Source organism: Alexandromys fortis, unplaced genomic scaffold (genome assembly GCF_014885135.2).
Source record: "Alexandromys fortis isolate MF-2015 unplaced genomic scaffold, M_Fortis_MF-2015_v1.1 scaffold_8_1_9099942, whole genome shotgun sequence".
Lineage (NCBI taxonomy): Eukaryota > Metazoa > Chordata > Mammalia > Rodentia > Cricetidae > Alexandromys > Alexandromys fortis.
In genome coordinates, this window is record NW_026067898.1 from 1,844,615 (window position 1) to 1,867,924 (window position 23,310).

Consider the following 23,310-nt stretch of genomic DNA (forward strand, 5'->3'; position numbering starts at 1 on the left):
GAGAGAGAGAGAGAGAGAGAGAGAGAGAGAGAGAGAGAGAGAGAGAGAGAGAGAACAGGGAGAAGAGGCAGCAGCCACCTGTTCAGAAGAGAAATGGGACAAAAAGAAAGTTTTTTTTTTTTCACAGCAAGATGTGTAGTAAACTAAAAAGAGGAAGAAGCGAACTAATCGTTCCTTTTAAAATTAGGTAAAACACTTTTAAAACCATACAATGGAGTATAATTATATACTTAATAATAGAATGAGTAGTACTGTTCAAAATCTTACCTCTTTCATCACTTGTTTTTTTCGTCATTCCATTTCTCTATATGATAAAATATTAAAAAATATAAGTAACAGTACTTCAGGAAGACCTTTTTTATCTTCTATCAGAAAATCAAATTAATCCAGATGCTTTCTCCTCTTCCTGCTCTAAGTTTGTCATCAGAAGTGTACCAGGCACAGTGCCTATCAATGACTTCCCAGGATACTTTTTGCTGTCTCAAATCTAGTTCAATATTGAGTTCAATTTCTAGCAATATAGACCTTACTCCTCTTCCAGTTTGTACTTTATTTAAAGGCACAGTGAGATGTTCAATGGATAGTTCCAAAACTTAGTCATTCAACAGGATACAGGGAGCTATACTTCTACCAGTTCAAACATCCTGCAACACTATAAAATGCTTATTTAAAATCCTCATTAGGAGCAGAGTAAAAATTCGTCACTCCCGATGAAGGAAATACTTTCTTTATGCCTCCCTGGATAATGTGTCCTCAAGACGGGTGCTGCCTCACTCACCTTTGCATATAATTGACTCAATTTGCATTCAATTCAATAAAAAAATTAAAACAATTTGCTTATTTTTCCATGTTTTAGCTTATCCCAGTGCTTGGTCTACATGAGCATACAGTTCTTAGACTACCAACAAATAGCAGTATTATTTAAATAAATAAATAGTATATTATCATCACTGTTGATAACGGGCTGTGGATTTGCTTCTGATAAATTTCACAGTACATGAGTAATATAGCTAAGCTGACACTTCTTTGCCCAGGGAGTGGAACCCTTTTTCTTTCAAGAATTCATTTCCCCTAATAACGCCAGGTTAGTAAAAGAGGTCACATGTGTAAATGGAATTTAAGCAGAGGAAGTAACACTAACCACATTATTGAAACATTTTTACCTTTTGTTCTAAATTGCTGTTCTGTACCTCTGGCTGGTAAGCAACTGAGGATCCTGATATTTTCGTGACATTCTTGGAACTACTCTGAGACTGATTAACAACAGTGGACGCTTGCCCTAGGAGTAAATGAGAAGAAATCCTTTGGTTTTGATCATGCTGTAAAGTGCAACAATTTCCTTAAAGTAGTTATTTAAATTTTAAATATTCTTGAGCAACAATATTTCTAAAAGAGACACAGACAACTGAAGGTATCATTCAATCAGTGATATAATATATTGGGATTCCTCATATAAATGTTCCCCGCGATGGTTGTCATTAATCCATCTTTCCATCTCCAAGAGTACTCATGTATAACTCAATATTATTTTGTGTTTTCTGAAATTTTACATGAATGAAATGATACAGTGTGTACACTTCTCCTTTGCTTTTGTTTTTGGGTAAGAACTGTGAATTTTTATACATATATATCTAACATATCTATGACATATTGATCTATAAAACTATTGATTTGTCTCTGTATCTATTTCAGTTAAATTGAATAAATCTTTATCATAAAAATTACCTGGGCTATATGGTAATTATAACTTAAGTAACCTTAAATACTTTATCAAAGTTATCACCATATTATAATATCTGTCACCAGTGGGTCATAAGTACTTTTCTTTCACATATTTCTATCAATACTTAATAAGCAGAGAAAATAATTCATTTAAAGATATAGTAAAAAACGTAAAAAAGCAATGATCCAAACAGGCGGCTCTAAATTCAGTAAAAATGAAAACAAGAAAGGAGAAGACATCAATCAGCACAGCAGAGATTACAGATAATTGCCAAATGATTAAGAAAGAAGTACAATACAAGAGGGATGATATGAAAACTTACATAAAAGACAATGCTCTTGAAAAATTACATATCAACTCCTACTTATGAATAATTAAAATGTGAGTAAATTACTGTTAAACAAATAAATAAATTAATGACTCTAAAAACATTTTCTGCAAAAATGTACCAGACACAAAATATTTCTTGAGTTTAAGTGACTTCATAGATTGAAGCGAATTTCTAAGGGAAATTAAATTTGCACAAACTTTCAAACACTCAAGTGCAAACATTGGCTCGCTCTCGTTTTAAATTACCACGTTTTTGATTAAACATAATTCTGCTGTGCAAACACACCATACTTTCTTTATTCTTTTGTTGAAGGACACCAATCTTCATTTTATGATTTATTTTGAACAGTACTAAAATAAACATTGATGTACAGGTCTCTGTATCATTTGTTTGAGTTTTTAGTGGGAATACCCAAAAATGATTTAATTAGTTTACGTTGTAGATCTGTTTTTAAGTTTTTAGGAAAATCCATACAGATTTTCAAAGTGATTAGACTGATTTATGTTCCCACCAGCACGAAGAGACAGACTTCCTTCACTTTTTGAAATCCACACCCTCATTAGCATGTGTTGTTATTTGTTTTTTAATGACTGCAATTTAATCTGGAGTGGAAAAGAATGTCTGTTTTGATTTCCATCTCGCCAGGTGTTTCGGCTTGCATTTTTCTCATGATGTTGATTTATTTCATCAGTTTGGTGGCCATTTTTACCTCATCTTTTGAGGTGTCTATTCATTAGTTTACTTACAAGTTGGATTGGTTGATTTGCTGTTTTCTTTGTGTGTGTGTGTGTGTGTGTGTGTGTGTATTTATTCCAAATGCTAACCCAAGATTATACGTGTAGTTAGAAAAGATTTTACTCTGTTCAGTCCTCCAATTAATCATTCTATTGTCTAAAACATATGTCAAGTGAAGTCATTTAATTCTGTGCAATCACATTTGGTAATCCTTGCCTATGCCTAGGTCTTTAATATTTTAACTAACAGTTTTTTATCTAGCAGTTGTGTTTGTTTGATATATCTGGAATTGAATTTTGTATAAGGCAAGATTTAGGCATCTAGTTTATTTTTCCACTTGTAGCTATCCAGCTTTCCCAGATCCATTTGCTGAGCTCAGTATTGTATTCTCCAGTTCAGACTTTAACAACTCTGTCAAAAATAGGTTGGCTATTTGGTAGTGTCGGCTTATAAGATATTCTGTTTTATTCCATTATTCTACATGTTCTTTTTTGTGGCAGTATTGTGTTATTTTTGTTATTATGGTTATCTTAAGTTTCTTCTGCTATAATAAAAAACTTGACCAAAAGCAGCTTTGGGAATAAAGAATGTATTTCATCTTACCACTGTAGTCTATCAGGAAGGGAAGTCAAGGCAGAAACTGAAGCAGAAGCCATGGAGGAGTGCAGCTTATTGAGTATTTATTAAAAAATTCAATTACCTGACGTTCCTTTATATGTCCTATCTTCACCATCAGGATAAACTACTTTTATATCATCAAAATGCTTCTTTCTCTTCTTCATAGAAGCTTAAAAACATAATAAGACATTATAAGTGGTGATAATAGAATGACCCAAGACCAAATATCCTTTTGTGATCAAGAGGAAGTAAGTCCTTGTTAATCTGTATGTGGTATTTGGGGGACAGAGAGGAGAAGATGGAAAATGGAAAATGGAAAGAGGTGATTATTTCTGAGATATTATGTCTTTAACTTAAACAGCATACTTGGAGAGACTATTTTTATTTTGGAAAGAAGGAAACCTACACCTAACCCTGAGTTTCTGTAAGGAGTACAGGTCAGCATAATGACACTGATGAAGATTTATCAGCCCACAATGACTCTGAGATTCTTGAATTTGACTTTGAGATGAGTAAAAGCAAAAACATGTGCCTGTGTATATAGGGACCAGATGGTTCAGAAGTTATGAGCAACTTTTGCTCTTGTAGATGATCTGTGTTTGGTTCTGATTGCTCACAACCAACCAGTTCCAAGGGTCTGGTCTCCTGCCCTCTTCTGGCCTCCAGAGAAATCAGCTATGCACATGCTACACACGTGTGCATACAGGATAAAACACACAGAAAAGGAAAATTTTTTAAATACGTGAAAAAGTGGACAGTTCACACTATTTCCCAGTTGCATGAGGAAGAGATATCTGGATGTACAAAGCTGCTCAAGTGATTTCTAATCTGAAGCATAGGGCTGCACCAATCCTTGAAAAAAGCAAATCGACTGAATTAATTCATCTGGCGAACTAATTAGTAGATATATTTTTCTCAAAATTTTATGACAAAAATAGTTTAGCATTACAGTGATTGAAATTATTAGAAATCTGTAGATATCTAGAGTATTGCAAGCTTCCAGTGACTTAAAGAAAAGGGTTCATGCAACTTAAGGTTATCTAGAGATACTTGATTGGATGTAAATTGCGTGCGAAGGATTAGAGAGAAATGGCAACTAGTAATAGTAGGGCCAAGACAATGAACATAGAGAGGCAAAAATGGGGAATTTAGTCTGTTTACAGTGGCCAGTACTCCGATTTGACAGAACTATAAACCAAACCTTACTCTGTCCTAGAATTTTTAGGTTTTCATGGTTGTTTAGTGTGCTATGTTACGTTTTAGATGGTGATAGTATTTGTGACATGTTAACTGCCTAAACCATTTACAGGTCTTGAAAATTATAAAGGAGGAGTTAGAGGAGATGTTGGTCAGTACAGTCTGGCTCCAGAGCCTGGACGTGGCACCACGAGAGGACAGCTGTCATCTTCAGAAAATAGTGCTAACTAAAACCTAGGACTTTAAATTAAGACTGGACACCATGTGGTGATGGTCGCACACCCTTTAAAGTGAATTTATAGGAAAAAGCTCGGGATCGGCAGATGAAATTATCGTAATTGAACAGTTACAGAATATGTGTGGAGGAAGGAAAGCAGACTCTAGTTAAGAGCAGTTAATAAGGTAACAGGGAGGAGCTGAACTACAGGTGGCGCTGATGAGAAAAAAGGCTGACGGCCATGTTCTCTCAATAGTGTGCATTCCTAGAACGTTTAAAAAAACCTTCTGCTGTGCTAACCAACAACTGATGCGGATCATTTCATTATGATCCCTTGGTGTCACACCCAGAATGTCCTGATGTGAACTGGGCACACGCAGTCACGCTCTGCTACTTTTACAACTTCCTCCACTCTTGTCTATGTTTCCCTGCTTTTTCTACAGCCTTTCTCCTGCTTTATCTTCTTAGTTCACCAGGTGTTTTCTATTCTTACTAGCTGACAACATACCAAAACACAATGTTAATGTTAATGTATATAAATAATTATTTTACACATTAATTTTAATGTGTTAGTAGTAAAATATACATTATACTAAGAATCAGGAAATTGGTGTAAAAATTGAAGGGCAATCAAATTTGTCACTTGAACCAGTTGATAGCATTATTTTAGTCTTGGAGTATGCGTGTATGTGTGTGTATGTGTGTGTGTGTGTGTGTGTGTGTGTGTGTGATCTTTTCAACTTGAACAGTAGTGTGGAAATCGTTAGTTTAGGACTCCGTATAAAGTGGGCGGGGAGCACAAGTATGTAAGATATTACATATTACACAGATCGACTTAGTGGCATAGTATTCTCACATTCATAAGGAGCTCCATTCTGTCCTTTATATTCAAACGCATTTCTTCCCATGTCATCTTTTAAGCCAGTATTCTGCATTTTTTGTAAATGATAGGCCATTTTTTTCTCTAGCATTGCTTGTTTCTAAAATAGTAAAGAAATTATACTGGTGAGTATTAATTTGAAATTTATAAGTTCCAAACAAATATTTAAACCATATAGTATAGTAGAAATAAACACTTGTTTTTGTCTTGTGACTTGTAAATTTAGAGTATTAAGAGAGCAGTAAAGAATCCATTTCTATTTCTGATTGCACACTTAGGTAGGTAAAGTTTACCTCACTGAATACTTCAGAAGAATGATTGCAGTTTTAGAAATGTAACTTTTCTTTGTGACTCTCTGGGATACTATTGACCATGCACAAGTCAGAAGAGTGACAGATACACAGAGAGAGCCCTAGACATCTTATTCCGCATTCTGTAAGAAAAAGGATCAGTGCACATAAAGAAGTACACAAGAGAACATAACAGAACATCCTGAGGGCTAAGAGAGGAGAGAGCTTTGCATTTCCATAACATGAAAATTATATGTATTTTTACAAGCCCCATTATAAAGGCTTCATGAGTCATACTGGATAGAATACTAAAATGGCCCTTGCTTCAATTATAGGCAATACCTAGTTCCAATAAAAAGTAACACTAGCCTCAGCTAGCAAATCATAAAAAGTTTGATTAGTCAAAATTATTTCCAAAGTTATAGAAAGAATAACACAAGAAGTCAATATAAAACATCAAATGGCAGAATGTTAGGCCTGTAAAGAGACAGGGCCAAATGACCTATAAAAATATATTATTCAGTTATAATTAACTTAGGAAAGATGAACTTAGACTTCAAGTTGAAAATTTCAGTGCACCCAGTATAGGTGCATTTTATATGAATTCCATGATGTAAAGGATCTTAGAGGAAGCCCTGAAAGGGAGAACACTCAGACTTTCAGGAAGATAGACACCGTTTGAAGTAGTTAGGGTTCTGGCAAGAGGAAAGCAAGTAATTTGTGTGTAGTTGATCTTCACTCAAACTTGTTGGGATTGAGGATCACCGTGAATATTTACCACACTGTGGGTCTGCATGGTTGTTTACTGAGAAGAGCAGATACACCCTAAATGTGGGTGGTACTATTCCAGGGGCTGGAACCTCAGAAGAAAAAGGAGAAAGCTAAGGTGAGCACAGACATTCATTTTTTTCTGAGCTTCCAAAGCAGATGCACAGTGACCAGCTGTCCTGATCCTGCATCATTTCCCTAAGATACAGAGAGACTGTATCCTCACAAACTGAAAGCCATAATAGACTCTCCCTTCCTTAAGTCACTACTTGTTGGTTATTTGACCACAGAGAGAAAGGTAACTAATATGAGATAGAACAAATATTTTACAATTGGTACCTAAAAAAACTCCAAAATTGCTACAAATGGTGAACTCGGAGTTTCAGGAGAAACCCAGTCTGGGTCACAAGCTAGCTGAATGATATTCTGCTGCACTGATACCAGATCCGGACAAAGAAACTACATGAGATAAAAAATAAACCTAAGATTTCTTCTGCAAAATTCTACACAAATTTCTGACAATTTCTATCAAATTATATATCATAAAAATTACAGCAAAATTTGGCCAAATGAATTGATTTAATGACAGTTTAATATTTTACTTATTTTATACACACCAAAGAACCATAAACAATTCCACAAAATCATCAATGAAAATATTTGACAAACCACCAACATTCCTTTATGATAAAACTTTTGGCGATCGAGTAATAGATTTTTTTTTTCAAGACAGGGTTTCTTTGTGTAACAGCTCTTGCTGTCCTGGAACTCACTTTGCAGACCCGACTGGCCTTGAACTCACAGAGATCTGCCTGCCTCTGCTTCCCAAGTGCTGGGATTAAAGGCATGTGCCACAAAGCCTAGCTTAGTAATAAAAAAAATTAAGACTTATGAAAAGTATAAGAGACACAGAGAACCTCAAAGCTAATTCTAGTAAGAGTAATGTTTTACTTTTGAGATGCATGGCAAGGAAGCTGCTGTGCCTCGTACTATTCTATTATTAAAACCTACTGCAATTAACTATTTTATGTGTGTGTGCTATCTTTAGGTGTGTACAGAGCTGTTGAAACACTAAATATAAGGTGTTAATATGCAGATTATATTAAGTAAGACAAGCCTACTTATTCACATCATTAGTGAATCTCGAACAAGGCTAAGATACACAAGTGAGAAGCAGAATGGAAAATAAAGTAAAAACTTCAATTTATGATATTTTTATAGAAAAATAAAACAGCTACTTCAATTCCCAATATTTTGTGAAGTTTAAGTATAATGATATATTGCAACACAAATTAAACTCTGTAAAATTTACACCTAAATTTGTCAAGAATAGTTTACCCCAAATTTAGAATTTTAGGTATATATTTATTAACATGAAAGATCATTTCGTGTGCTCTATTAAATAAAGAAGCCACCTACAAATTAACCTATAGGATATAAAATCAAAAGCAGGAGGGGAGCACTTGCAGAGAATCTGTGCTCAGTTTCCAGCAACCACACAACCATATGGAATTCAAGTTCCTGGGGACTGGACTCCCTCTTCTGGCCCCTGCACATGCAAACATGTAGTGCACATACATATATGGTGTTAAACATATACATAAACTAAAAATAAATACATCTTTAAAAAAAAGATAATTTAGGATTAAATGCATATTCACAAGAGCATTGTGTGTGTGTGTATACTTAACAGTAAGCTGGTAAAGGGTTCTACTTGCTGCTGTTTTTTCTTATTCTGCTTTACATTCTAAATCACAAAGCACAACATATTATTAAACATAGAAAGAGTGGAACTTAAAAAATGAAGAAAAAACAAATAATTTTTACCAAAATCTTAGAATTCTCTAAAAGAACGTTTTTATGAAAGTAAGATTTTTGTGAGAACTAAAGCTAGCTTTATTAGAAGATGAATGTGAAAAGAGGTTTCATCAAATAATGGGACAGTGCTTTCTACCTCACGACACGCAATAGACTGGGTTCGTGGAAATGTGCGCATCTGGATACTGTGGCTGCTGCAGTGGGCACAAGGCCAGCCTCGCAGTGGGCTCAAGTCGGCAGCTTTCCTGGAGTCCATAAATAGGCTTCGCCGCACAGCAATCCCTGGGTTTTTGGTTCTTAAGTTTTTAACATTTAGTTTTGCAGAATATATAGTTTTTAAATAATTTGTCATGCAAATATTTACTCTGAAAATCCAAGCTCCTTTTAAACATCCCACGAAAGCCCTCAAAGCTCACATTACCTTTCTGTCGCTCTCTTCTCGGCTCCTGCGCCTCTGTTCCTCTACCCGCTGCTCTCTCTTGACATCTTCTCCAATCTTCGTGAGCAGCAGCATCTCCTTCGTCTTCCATTCCTAGGGGCCACAGAATTACCGTGGAGGGGAGAGGGCGTTTTGTTTTCATGGCAGGTGCGCTTTGTCCACCACCAAGAAAAATAACTGGCAAGTCAAGGGCCCAACACTTCTGGGAACAGAAGTATGAAAGCCATCCGGCGCTTTTAGGATGGGCTAAGACAGCAAGTGCGAGGCCAGGCGCCGGCTGTCGGCTGCCAATCCTGTTCACCTGAGTGCGATTCCCAGGGCCCTCGTAGCAGAGGAAAGAACTGACTCCCGTAAGCTGTCTGGATTTATGAATAATTTTAAATTTCAAATGAAAATTAACCATGATTCATTTTTACCAAAGGCAATTTAAAAATTATTTCCTATGCACACTGAAGTGAATGTAAAGGGAAACAAGGCCTAGTAACTTTTTGACATTGGATCTTTAAAAATAATCGTTCATTATGCCATTTGTGGTATCTGCCTCTATCGTTAAGTTTATTTGCAAATAGAAAAACTGTGTATTTTCCCCTCACAACACTTACAGTCACGTCTTACCTCTTCGATTTTTCTCCGGAGATTGAGTTTTTTTCTTGTATACTCCCGCTGCCGTCTCTCTTCCCTGTCCATGCGGAGCAGGCGCTGCTCTTCCGTTGTGCGCTCGAGTTGTTCCAGTTCCTTACTGATCATATCCAAATACCTGAGTGAGGATGAACATAGGATTGCAGGTGAACTGGAAGCTTTATCACCATACTCCAAGCCAGGTCCTGCCTTGCTTGCTATGGTTTGAATGACAGAATTTTCATAGGGCTTTTATATTTTGTTGTTTTGTTGGTTCCATTTATCATTTTTTCAGATGGGATGTATTCGTAATGTTTGACTTATTATTCTTAATTCTTTTTTGATGCATATTTGTTACTTAGGTTAAAGAAATAGTGGGGTGGGGAAAAAGCTGATTCTGTGTTTTACACAGTGAACCGTAACTCAGTGGGTTTAGGAACCTGGAGTTACACACACAAGAGCAAACAAGGCTTGCAACACATCCGCTCAAAGAATCCTCTCAGAACAACATGAGCACAAGGCTCTTGGTAGCAACTCCCACGGAAGGTCTGGGACCGCAGTGCTGTAGCACGAATTCTAATCATATGTTCACAATCACAAAAACCCAGGGTCAGATGTTAGGGGGTGAAAGCTGTGAGATCAGAGAAGCAGACCTGCCATCCACTACAGAGACATTTACCGCTACCAAATCCTCGGACAAGGGGTGATTCTGTCTCTATGAATTCTCAGACTGCTGGGCTCCTGTCTCATCCCACCTTATATTCCTCCCTCTGCCCAGCCATACGTAACTCCTGTCTCCACTTCCTAAGTGCTACAATTAAAGGCCTATTATCCTAAGGTACTGATATCACCTTTGTGTGAGCTGTTTCTCTCTTAGACAGATTCAATCTAGTGTAGCCCAGGGTAGCCTTGGACTCACAGAGATCTGTCTGCCTCTGTCTCCTGAATGCTGGGATTAAAAGTGTGTCCACCACTGCCTGGCCTCGATGACTAACTGGTAGTTTACCCCTGTACTCTGATCCTCAGACAAGCTTTATTTGTTAGATTACAAACAAAATATCACTCTACAGTGTGCCTTATAGTACTGTTGGGAAACAAAACTATACGATATAAAACTCTCACTCTTAGTAAAGGAAAAAGACTGGAACATAGGTTTTCATTCAGAGAAATTAATTTGGTAATGTAATGCTGATTAATGACTATGAATGGGAAATATTTGAACACGTTTCAGTTACTTTAGAATGTCCGTGTGTTCTTCAGATCCACGAAAACTCCGGTTTTCATTTGACCTGATTTAGTGCTGTCTGTCCCTAAAGGGGGATTTTTAAAAGTTGCTTTTTCTTTTTAGCTGCTGCTAAAATAATTTCTATAGAGACCTGGTGCTTCTTTAAGCTCTCATTTCATTATCTCTTGGGTTCCCAGAAATCTCAGCTCCCCTGGAAGAAGTATCCACTCATAGCTTTAGGACCAAGATTCCCAATCCTTGCACCTCTATGATTTCCCTCCCTTTCCTTACCAAGGAACAAAGGTCAACTGAACACTATTTACTACTTAAGAAAATAAAAGTCCTGCTTACAACGCTTTTGAGTATAATTTATTGCAAACATGTGCACACACACACACACAATGCTAGAGCTTCAGGCTCACCTGTGTCTTAACAAACGTTCTTGGTCCTTAATAGACTGTGTGTTGTCCTGTAACAACCAGTTTTGGAACCGTGTGACTTCAGAACAGTGAGGATACTGGCTGGTTTCTTGCAGTTTGTGCAGCTGTTTTGTAATCAATTGCTATTTTTTTAAAAATAAAAGAATGCCAGAAATATATAATATTTTTACATTTCCCAGGAATATAATCATTAAAATTCCTATATTTTATAAATGGTGAATTGTTTAACTGCATTTAATTCTGTTTTGAATCCATTACAAAAGCCTACAGCTGAACTAAAGTAAGGATTTATCGCTCTAAAAACAGAAGACAACTATTTTATTTCATCACCAATACTACATTTTCTGTCTCTGTCTATTTTTCCATTTATTTTTGATTTTTATGACACGATGTCTCAAAATATATAACCCAGGTTGGCCTGGAACTCACAGTTCTCTGGTTCCAGTTTGCAGAGTGCTGGGATTTCAGATGGGCAGTCAACTGATCTGAGTCATTCTTGTTTTTCTCTAACATTCTTACTTTGTAATATAAAATTGTGAGCACATGCTTTCCTAATTTTTAGCTCTCTTGACTTTAAATAAACATCTGACTACACATGCTGGGGAGGGAGGGAGAGAGAGGAAGAGAGGTAGAGAGAGAGAGAGAGAAAGAGGGGGGGTATACACAACTTTGATTCAGGACTAAAAGAAACAAGCATAACCTAAGAATTCTGTTTCACTTTTATGAGTTTTTGTGAATGAATACAGTATTCATACATAGATACAAACTCACGGTCTACGGTTCTTCCATGTTATGTCGGACATCACATATGTAACAAGAAAAACAGCTGTTCCTAAGACTATTTCGGATTTAGCTTCGGAATTTTTCTAGTACAAGAGACAGCTTTTACTGCCAGCTAAGGTCTAACTAGCTTATCTGACCTGCTGACTTTTTTGGTTTACTGAATTACTTGCTACATTAACTCTAAATATAAAAAATAATACTAAATATTAGTATATTGATTTTATGATCTAATCTTTTTCCCTTACTGGGCAAAAGTTGCAACTTCTAAATATTGTTTATTTCTTCTCCGAATTTTGCACAGATTATTATTTAATTAGCAATTAAACTTCAAAATATAAGAGGATATTTTACACACTCAGGTACACACAAAACCTTCTTATCGTCTATTTAAACCACTGATTTTAAATGCATAACTTACCTGTTCTCGTAAGTAGTTCCTTTCAAAGTCTAATTTTAAGCTTGTAAGATACTGCCGGTATTTATTCAGTTCCCTCAAACTACATACAATCTAAAAATAAAACCAATAATGCATCAATATTTTAATTATACGAAGACTGAAAGTCATAACAGTTGCTTATTAGAGTGAAAAAAAACAATAAAAATTTTTATGACACCAAACGTGGGGCTCGAATCCACAACCCTGATTTTAAGAATCTCATGCTCTACCGACTGAGCTAGCTGGGCTGCTATAAATCAAAGAAAAGCAGCCTACAAATCACAATCCCAGAGAATCTAGACAACAATGAGGACCCTAAAGAGAGATAGATATACATAGATCTAATCTACATGGGAAGTAGAAAAGGACAAGATCTCCTGAGTAAATTGGGAGCATGGGGACCTTAGGGGAGGATTGAAGGGGAGGGGAGAGGCAGGGAGGGGAGCAGAGAAAAATGTAGAGCACAATAAAAAGCAATAAAACAAAGAAACTTTTAGTGATACATTGGTGCGAAGAGTAAGAAATTATTAACGTTTGATAGGTGGTTCCTCTACATTTGTAAGCAAGAAATTTCTATTTAGAAATAAAACTTTATTATAAAAAGGATGTTATTATTCACACATAACTTTAGTTATTAAAATGGTAATTCTAATTCATTATAATTGGATTATGATTGTAAATATAATGTTCAAGTGCAATAAGAGTAATCTCTCAGGATGCTAACAAACTACCTTTCCTACATTTCCATCTTAATATTTAAAAAATAAATCACATATAACAAAACAGTACCATTACAGACAGGAAAAAGAGAAATATGAATCAGCTGGGAACATTAATATTCCTTTGCCACTTCAAAATACTCGACAACAATATTTTGATATTAAACAGAAAAGGGTGAAAGAAATAATTACGTGTGGAATCCTCATCTCTGAGTATTCTATAAAGCTCATCAAGAAGTATCCTATTACAAGAAAGCTAATGGTGATAACTTCTGAAAGACAATTCCCAGAAAGACGCTGTACCTGACAAGCTGGCCTACAGACTAGGACTTCGGTGTTGTCGGGGGATGGGAGGCTGCAGATACTCAGTCTAAGAATAACTGATCTAAAAGAGTCTTTCGACATTCTTTGCCTGCCTGTATTGGGACTAACATATAAAAGCCCCCTTTAACCTTTTAACAAAACCCTATTTTCCAGTCCTCAAAGGGTGAAGAGTGTTATCCACAAAGTATCCAGGGCCTACAGCTGAGACTTCTATGATTGACTGTAATCACTTCTCTGATATTTCCACCATCATATTTTAAAAGTCTCTTGATTTATGATTTTCTTTGTTTAGTTATTATGAAACCTGATGAGGCTAACTTCTACATTAGATCATGGAATTTGGAGTAACTGAAATCTGTGTTCCTGATCATTCCTGAGCAATGGTCAATTAATTTCAACTCCAGAAGAAATCATTTCTTATTCCATTAGAGGTGAAAGCTGTTTTTTTTTCTTTCTTTTTTTTTTTTTTTTTTTGCACCAACAGACTGTTTTTCCTAAGTGTAGGGAAACAAACACAAAATGACGTAAGTTCTCTCCAATTAAGGAAAACAAGCAGCCGACCACCTACTTTGTTATTGCTGGTGATGTAGCCTCCTTTCTTTAGTCTTCTCAGAATATCCTTGCGCTTATAGTATGTTCGTAAATGTGGGTCATGGAGACTTTTATATTGGGTTTCCAAGAGTCGGCAGTAAGGATCACTCAGGTTAAAACCATAGGAAGGTCGAAAAAGCTGCATACACAGATATTAAAATATTGAAAATATAAATTAATGTATTTCCACTTTTAATTAACCTGCTGACATGACTAAAAAAATCAGACAGTTTAAATGCAGTTTAAATTTGAACTGGGAATAAGCAAGCAACAAGAGGACTTACTCAGACAAGTTTCTCTTCTTCCCCTCACCCACATGAAGTAATTTAAAAGTTGGCCCCACTAAGCCAGTTTGTTCCCTGATGCATCACCTTATGGCCATGAGACAAAAACCAGGATGAGGAAAAGAATAGGAATAATGCCTGGTTTGTTTTAAGGAATAAAACCAATACTAGAAGTCTGTCTTTTCTTTCTCCCCCTAGATTAAGACTCTATACATAAAAGGGAAAAAAAAAAGGATAATGTTAACTACTATGTTTCAATCATCTTAAAGTGAAGAAAAATAATGCAAAAATCTTTTACTAAGATAAATGGAAATAACACATATTAGAAGTGGAGAACTTAGATGCCAAATGCTAAGGATAAAGAATCATAGTGTCTTGGGACCTTTACCAAACCCAAAGCACTTTTGAGTGTTATAAAGAAAACCAGTGTCTATACTCTACAATTCCACTAAATAAATAATTTTAAGGCATATTTAGAGAAAATGGGTTTGTATCCTCTGTTAACAGAGAACACAACCTCATACAACAAATACTGATATATAAGCATGATTTTACAGTACAATTATAAATATGAACATTATCATATAAATAGCATGACAAGCACAACCACATAAAGGAATGAAATGACAGTCAACTAATGTTCGTGACTTTCCTTTGAAGGAAACACTTAAATTATTCAGTCTCATTTATCAACTTAAACATTATCAGAGTAGGGTTCAGGTGTGAGTTCTCAGTTAATTTTTCAAGGGGAGAAGGATGGTAAGAAATTGCCCAGTCACTTCTGAGGACGAAAAGGTACCAGATAGAAGAATGTGTGAAAATGTGCTAATGCTGTCTTTGCATTTTGTCAGCTCCAATGCTTACTAATACATTGCCAAGTCAGACAACAGGTGAGGACGTTGACGTTGAAGCATGTGGGGGGAGCTGGAGAATCTGAAGAGCATTGCTGTTTATGGGCATCTAATTCAGTTCACACTGCCGATAATATCTTGCACCAACTTAGAGGGCCCTGGAGGTGCCAGTTTGTGACCTGTAAACACAGGTCTATGCGTTCAGTCCACTTCTTGAATGCTGGAAAATCAGGCAGAGTAGGGCTCTAGAAAGAGCTAGAAGGCAGATGCAATGCTTTGTGTTGAGCAAACAGGAAAGTCTAAGGCAAGATTGCAAAGTAGGTCCTTATTTGCATTTAACACTCCTTTGTTAACTCACAGAGGTCATAATTCCACAAGTTCAACATCTTTCAAAGGGCCTAATCGGTAAAGTTGGTAGAAGGACTACAAAAGCTTCCCAGAGAGCTTCCGTCCTCCAGTAGCTTAAACTTAGTGAGAAGTGGACAAGATAAGAGGTGCACATCATTAAGGAAAATAATACGTCAAGGAAGGAATTTGGTATCTGTCTCATGGTAACATTTGGCTGTCAACTCTTTATAAATGTTGACTTTTAACAACGACAAACATGTTTCTCAATAATAATTAAAGTAACACTTGACATAATAAGCCTTCTTCAGAATTATTTAGTCAAGAACTGGAGAAGGCTAAGGATGGAACAAAAATGCTAATCATTTTAAGGGAAGTAGGCAGTATCATATGAATGAAGTTTATGTCCTGGCAATGCTGAAGCATGCATGGGCTCCCGAATATGGTGGTTCTGTGGAACTTGTCCATATTGGGTTTCATGGTCTAAGTTGATGAGGATGACTGACCGGGTCTCTCCCTCAATAGGGCACCAGATCTCATTACAGATGGTTGTGAGTCACCATGTGGTTACTGGGAACTGAAATCAGGACCTTTGGAAGTGCAGGCAGTGCTCTTAACCGCTGAGAATTTGATATAAGTGATGAGTACAATTATTCAGCCTAAAGAAATGTGGGTTCTAGGAAAAAATAAATTAGTGACTGTGATGTAGTTTACAAGTGATCATCTAGAATGACTCAGATTAAGAAATTAGAAAGAAGAAAAAAAAGGAGTAAACCAAGTTTGGCAACAAATTGGACAATAAAAATGAATGGTGGTTGTTTGTTTAAATGGGCATAAACCATCTCGACTGGAAGAAATCATTCTGAAGCTGCGCATGGAGGAAGAGGGCTAAGATGATCACCGGGTTTCATCCTCACAGAGGCAGAGTCTTTCTCCGTTTATGAGAATTATAATACTAAACAAGAAAAATAATTTTAAATCTATTTTTTAACTTACTGCATGGGATAGCATTTGACTCAAAAGAAAAACACAAAACAAAAATGTCTTTCATTGAGAGTTTAGTCCCGGTATTGATTAAAATACTAGTCTTAATTAAGAGCAACTATTAGTAGCTTTTTAATCAAAAAATTCTAAGAAAAAAGTTAATACATAGACATATAAATGGCTTATAACTAAACGTTAATATGTTGCATGTAATATAAATTAAAGTAGGGCTGAGGAATTAAATCCTTTCGATCATATTCCTATAAAGCCATACTGGATGAAGTTGCTTTATGCACACCCTAAACAATACCTGTGGCCAGGATCTCTGCCTGTTAGTATATAGTCTCCTAATCGACTCTGCTGTATTCGCTAGTACAGTCTCCTAATCGACTCTGCTGTGTTCGCTAGTACAGTCTCCTAATCGACTTTGCTGTGTTCTCTAACAGCAAGGAGACTACAGCATTGGGACGCAAGACAACTAACGTAATTAGAAAAAGCTGCCTTACCTTTTCACTGATATTCGTAGTATAATATACAGTGTCAGTTCCTGGGATCATAGGCAGCTTGACCCCAAGAGGAAGATCCAGCAGCTGAGCGGCTCCCACCCCTGGAATGGGCGTCTTGTGTACCCTCTGTGAAACATGATCAGGTAACTTGTCGTTTCTTTCGGTAGTAGTCTTACGCTTTGGCCCATCTCCTCCCACAATAGAGACAGAAATCCAAGAATCAGAAGCAAAGGACTGCAGGGCACACCCTTCCTTACAGGGTCCCTCTCTTCAGCCAGCCTAAGGCACCCTGCCCTAGCCAGACAGGGGCTGGTAAGGCGGTTGCTGCTCCCAGCCCGAGCCCCATAGTGACCACTCTCATGCCCGACTGAGGCCCAGGGCATCCACACTGGCCTGAGGCCACCCCACTCACTTCTCTGCATTGCTGACTGTCCTCAGCCACGCTGCTGGAGGCTGCTTTGTTGGCAGCAACATTGGCAGTCTTGGAGCAGGCGCTGAGGTACAGCTCCATGGCGGCCTGAGCCTCCCGTCCTCCCTTGACGCCTCCTGGCTTCCTTCACCGTGGTCCCTCAGTTCCGAATGACCGGTGCCAGCCCCCTGCGGCCCCACGAGCGCGCGTTCCACCTAGAACAGTAGCGGCCACGCAGCAGATCGAGTGGCTCAGATTGGGAGATTCGGCCCCAGAGAACCGGACTGTGACGACTTCGATGGAAAGTCTGGTTCTCTTGGAAACCGTCACCCCTTAGATAATCCAAACAAACAGAGCCAAGAGCTAGCTAATTTCTTCACCAAAAAAACTACAAGTGTTCCCAAGCATACCAAGAGCCAGAGGCCCGCCAGGCTTTATGTTCATCTTCTGCAGTAAAACTTCGTACCATCCCACACCCCAGTTCTCCCCACTTTGCATATCAGGCTCACGTGCCACAAATGATCCTGTTTCATTTTCCTTCCTCTGTTCTTCCCTTTCCCTATATCATCCTCCTGTGGCCTCTACTTTATCCTCTTTCCTCCTGTCCCCAGCCATCCAACCCAGTTTTGTAAAGCTCTCAGCCCTCTGAGACAGTCATGGCTGGACAGGGTAGAACACAACTGTATAAAATGTGGTGCTTGTCTTTGAGCAGTTGCATGGACATAGTAGTTTCTAGGCAGTCATTTGACTGGTCGAGAACTAGGATTTTGTTCCGGAGGTTCCTTGACCCATTGGCCCATTCTGGGTCATTTAAAGCCGTTAACTCTGTGTACTAAAAACCTCCTTAAATTTGTAACTATCTTATCAATAGCTTACATTTTATGTTCACATATGAAGGGTGTGATAATCTGAAAAGTGACATCCCTCCAAATGTGAGAGTAGAAATTACTATTAGATAGGGATGCCAAGACTGAGTGAAACGGTATTGCTTTCAAAACTAAGAATTACAGTAGCTAATGGGGAAGACGGTGCCCTAGCTAGATATTTTCTGTCAACAAGTAAAATTTCAGGCACCTGGAATGGATTACATTTTGTGGAGCTGCTGGACAAAATACTCCCACGGAAATGCCCAAGTATCACAGGCTGTAGGCAAGGCTATGGGTTGCTTTCTACAAACTGGTTGTAAGGCCCTACTGCTGATGAAGATATTTATGTTGCTGAATGTGAAGAAATAAATCTGGCGTCTAACTAGAAGCTTCCTTCCCGCTGTCCAGATCCTAAGGTGCTGGAAGGCACTCTGCACACCACCAGAGGGGAAAGATAATCACAAATATTAATTAGCTACAACCATTGCTACCACAACAGCAACCTGTCTACAAGATATCCTGGTGGAATGGTGGCCTGAAAGGTAAAGGTAATCCAACCGCTAATTTCTTATTGATTGAAGGCCTACTCTGTGTGATAGAACCCATACCTGACACTGCTAAAATGGTCACAAACCTGGCGTTAGATAGATCAAGAGCATTTGGTGGACAGCCAACTACTGTTATTCTGCTAAAAGAGCCTAGCAAGAAAATGACTCCTAATGATATTGCTAATCCACAGATCAGTATCTTACTCAACCCTCATCAGAGAAATTTCTCTTTGCAGCAGATGATAATACAGAAACCTGGTGTCTCTCAGAATCAAGGACTGATAGACATAGGAAATAAATAAAACTGAGCCCAGCATGCACAAGGTCTGTACAATTATGAGTCAGATGGATCTCAGCACGGAGAGGAGTATTATCAACCACACCCAGGGAGGTGTCATGTCCAGGAGTAGTTAACCAACTCAAAATGAAGTCCACAGGTTTTTTTTTAAGACTTTTTATTTATTTTATTTTGACTTATTAATTTGCTGAATGTTTTGATTTTTGTTTTTGTATATTTTGTATTAGTTTTAGAGATAGAGAGAACATAAAGTTGGGTTGAATAGGAAGATGGGGAGGACCTGGGAGAAGCTTGAGGAGGGTAATACATGATCATATTATATTACATGAAAAAAATTAAAAACAAAAAGTATAATTGTGTTTAAAGTTGTACTCCAAATCAAAACTTCATAGAGCTCACTATCGTGCTGTCTAATTTAGTTTATTTTTATTAGACTTTAACGGATATTGAGTTCACAGGATTTTTTTCTTGTCTTTTCAAAACCACATCAAGTTTTATGTACAACCACTACAGAAATAAGGTGGTGCTTTTCAATATTTTCAAAGAATAAACACTCGTTTTAACACATTTTAAATAAAATGCCTCTAATTGTGGTTTTGTAATTTCCTTACTTTTTAATCTTCATAATGCTAAATTAAAGGAAATTTGTTTTTTGTTAACATGGAATAATTGTCAGTGACTCATGTCATTGGTATTGTAACCATTCTAATGCATGTACGCAGAACAAGTGCCAATTAAAATATCACTACATCCTTATCATTCCCCGCCAGCTGGCTGCTTGTATTAACATTGCAGCGATCACAGTGCTATTTAAGGTAGCTGCTTATCACTTGTGGCTTGATTTTATGTTGCTGCTAATATTTTCACGTAATTAGTGAACAGTCAGAGAAAAGCTTTATCTTTAGTGCGGCTTCACAAACAAGGAAGTTGAGAATAAAGTGAGTCTTTGGAGACATTATGTAAGAAACAAAACAACAGAAATCCTCTCTGTCATCTTCTCCACGCTGAGGCTGCTCTGTGCAAAAGTACCTGGCCTACTCAGCTGCTCACTCTGTTGGGCTAACACTTGTGTGCAGTTGTCATACTCTTTCCAATCTCTTTCTTGACAATTCTTCTCAATCGTAGTGTTTTAGATATATTCCCTATGTAATGGCTAGATTTATGCCAACTTGGCACGAGCTAGGGTTATTTGGTAAGAAGGGACCTTCAAATGAGAAAATGTCCCACTATTTCGGCCTGTGGGCAAGCCTGTATCTATATATGAATGACATTCATGATGTGGGAGGATCCACGTCACTGTGGACAGTGTCACCCTTTCTCAGGTGGGACTGGGTATATAAAAAATTAGTCTGAGCAAGCCTTGGATAGCAAGTCAGTAAACAGCATTTGCCGTAATCTTTTATCAGCTCCTGTGTCCAGGTTCCCGTCCTGTTGGCCTTCCTGTCTCGACTTTCCTCAACAAACTGTGGCTCAGTATACGTAAATCAAATAATCCCTTTCCTCCTTAAACATCTATAGGGCATGATGATTTATTGTGGCTATGGAAACCCTAACTAAGATCTCCTACAAGCAAAAATGGCTGGGTTTTGCTTCATAGTTCTCTTTCAAAGAATCTTTGTAAGTGTTAAAAATTCACTCATTTAAGAAGATATTTTCTGTTTAGTGATTAAACCAAAAGTGACTGAAAGATGAGAGTAGCAATCTTTTATTTTCCCAAATTAAATATGACTGGGTTTCACCTCTATTATGGCTGGTCATTTGTAAACTTTAAATGAAAATATGAAGGTTGATAACGGTTGCTTTGATTGCTACCTGTTAGTTTTATGTTGAGGTAGCATCTTACTAATCCCCACCTAAACAAGCCTTGTAGTTTTACTTCTCACACCTCAGCTTCCCAAGTGGTGGGATTTCAGTCTGCATCACAGCAATACCTCTGCAATTTTAACTCTGTTTTTAAATTTGATGAGCACTGGGTTGAATTCTTTTCATGAATTATCTCGCTGGGCCCTTACAAAGCAGGTACCTTTATATCCATTTTTCTTTAGAAGGAAAGACAATAAGTGTTTCTGAGGGAAAAGAATATAAGTGATTCATAAAATCTTACCAGGAAAAATGAATGTAAATAATTGCCCTCCCATAGATAAACTGACAGCATTTCCTTTGCATGGGTTCTTGGGTTTGGGCAAGGTACGTCTGGTTTAGGATTATACTTTAACAAGAGGTCTTATTTTTAGGTTCAGAGGATAAGTCCATTATAGTCACAGTGGCAGGGATTGTGACGCGCAGGCAGGTACTGGAGCAATAGCTCAAAGCTATATCTTCATCTGTAGATGAGAGAAAGAGAGCCCCTGACCCTGGTATGGCCCACCTCCAGTGACACATCTCATCCAACAAAGCCACACCTCTTAATCCCTTACAAATGGTGCCTTTCACTGTTGCCTAAGCATTCCAGTCTGTGAGCCTGTGGGGGCATTCCTATTAAAATCACCACACTTACTAAATCATGTACAGACAACAGATCAAACATGCTTCCACATTCTCTGGGGTATAGTCCTCAAACGTATACACAGGCAAATGCTCCATTGTATCCCTTTTTTAATTTTTACTTGTTTTATGTACTCCCAAACACCTATAATCCAATTCAAATTATCTTCAAAAGATAATCTTGTATATCTTAAAATAGCCAATTTTTCAAAAGTTATTTCCTATTTAATGTAGGAAAGTGCACAGGGGTGAATCTTCTCTCCTCAAATTCTGGTTTTAAATAAATCTCATAAGCCCCTGTTAGCAGTGAAATTCAGTGAGACCCACAGACACTCGTTAAGTTCCTACATTATTCATTACTTGACTATAGAGACTAATGAGTAATTAATATAAATGAAAATCCGTTAAAATATCTAAATAAGCATAATGAATCTAAATATTAATCCTAGCTGATTTACCAGGAAAGCAATTTACAATCACACCTATTTTTAATATAATGATATTTTTTGGCTCAATAAATTGCTTCAAGAAAAAAAATTCATGAAAAAAATTAAAACCATGTTTCTTATAAAAATTTTTTTCAGAGAAGAGGAAGGGAGCCTGATAGAGCCAAAGTTCAGGGAGGAGTGTAGGCTATGAAATAGGTCTTCTCGACATGGCTTGGGCCATATGTCCAAGACCTGTACAAAGCCAACCCAGCCAACATTCCAGCGTGGATGCAGGGGGCGGGCTCATGAGGTCTTCCTCCTAGCTGATTAAACAGCTGGCGCTTGATGGTTCCTAGGGCGGGGGGAGTCAGTCACTCCCTGGCCTCTAGTGGATTTGCTCTGCACTCAGATCTTCAGGCGAGCTTTGTTTATTAAAACACAAATAAGATAGCACTATATTGTACAAATGAGACTCAGTGGGTGGTTTTTAGGAAAGCACATGAAGACTGAAGAGGAACACAGTATAGGACATCTGGAGAGAGCTGAGGAACGGTGGTAGACATAATGAAAGTTTATGACGTAAAACAATAAAAACCGCATTGGTTAGCCTCGCAGTTTTGCTATGGTCTACAGATGTAACAACAAATCTCTTATTATAAAATCAATTTTACTTCAATTATTAATCTGTAGAAACCACATTCTATGTTTAAAACCTGACCCTGCCTTAGCCGTTAAGCTACAAAAAGAAGTAAAATAGTTGTCAAATAGCGTGATTAGAACATACTAACTGTTAACAAGGGAGTAAACTATTTTTTCCTCACCATAATTACAATACCTTTAAATAACCATGCCCTATTTCTGTTCTTTCTCAGTCTCTGATGACCATCATTCTCTTAACTTCTATGAATTTAAATTAGATATTTAGATTACATGGACATGAGATCATGTAATATTGCTTTTTTTCTGTTTTTCTGTAGTATGTTGGGATGGTTAACAGTAATGCATCGTTCACTTCAAAACATGAATGAAAGTACTTGGGATGTTTTCAGTGTGAATCAATGACAAAATTTCAAAGTCGTAGATATACTGATCACCTACTGAATCATTACACAGCTTATGGATACATATGTTGGATCCCATAATTTGTGAACTTGT

At 37.3% G+C, this 23,310-nt stretch overlaps 1 protein-coding gene across 1 annotated transcript in view; it reads right to left on the reverse strand.

Annotated features, from left to right (window-relative positions):
• The window catches only part of Fsip2 (fibrous sheath interacting protein 2), a 64,858-nt gene extending 47,225 nt beyond the window's left edge, over positions 1 to 17,633 (reverse strand). Inside the window, exons 1-12 of the mRNA XM_050119425.1 lie at positions 17,535 to 17,633; positions 17,123 to 17,248; positions 14,130 to 14,291; positions 12,501 to 12,590; positions 11,282 to 11,421; positions 9,632 to 9,773; positions 8,999 to 9,109; positions 5,691 to 5,801; positions 3,883 to 3,889; positions 3,490 to 3,576; positions 1,164 to 1,279; positions 268 to 304 (exon numbers count right to left, since the gene is read on the reverse strand). Coding sequence (XP_049975382.1) covers positions 268 to 304; positions 1,164 to 1,279; positions 3,490 to 3,576; positions 3,883 to 3,889; positions 5,691 to 5,801; positions 8,999 to 9,109; positions 9,632 to 9,773; positions 11,282 to 11,421; positions 12,501 to 12,590; positions 14,130 to 14,291; positions 17,123 to 17,248; positions 17,535 to 17,633 — 1,228 coding nt within the window. The remainder of the gene's footprint in view (positions 1 to 267; positions 305 to 1,163; positions 1,280 to 3,489; positions 3,577 to 3,882; positions 3,890 to 5,690; positions 5,802 to 8,998; positions 9,110 to 9,631; positions 9,774 to 11,281; positions 11,422 to 12,500; positions 12,591 to 14,129; positions 14,292 to 17,122; positions 17,249 to 17,534) is intronic.
• Between the last annotated feature and the right edge of the window lie 5,677 nt (positions 17,634 to 23,310).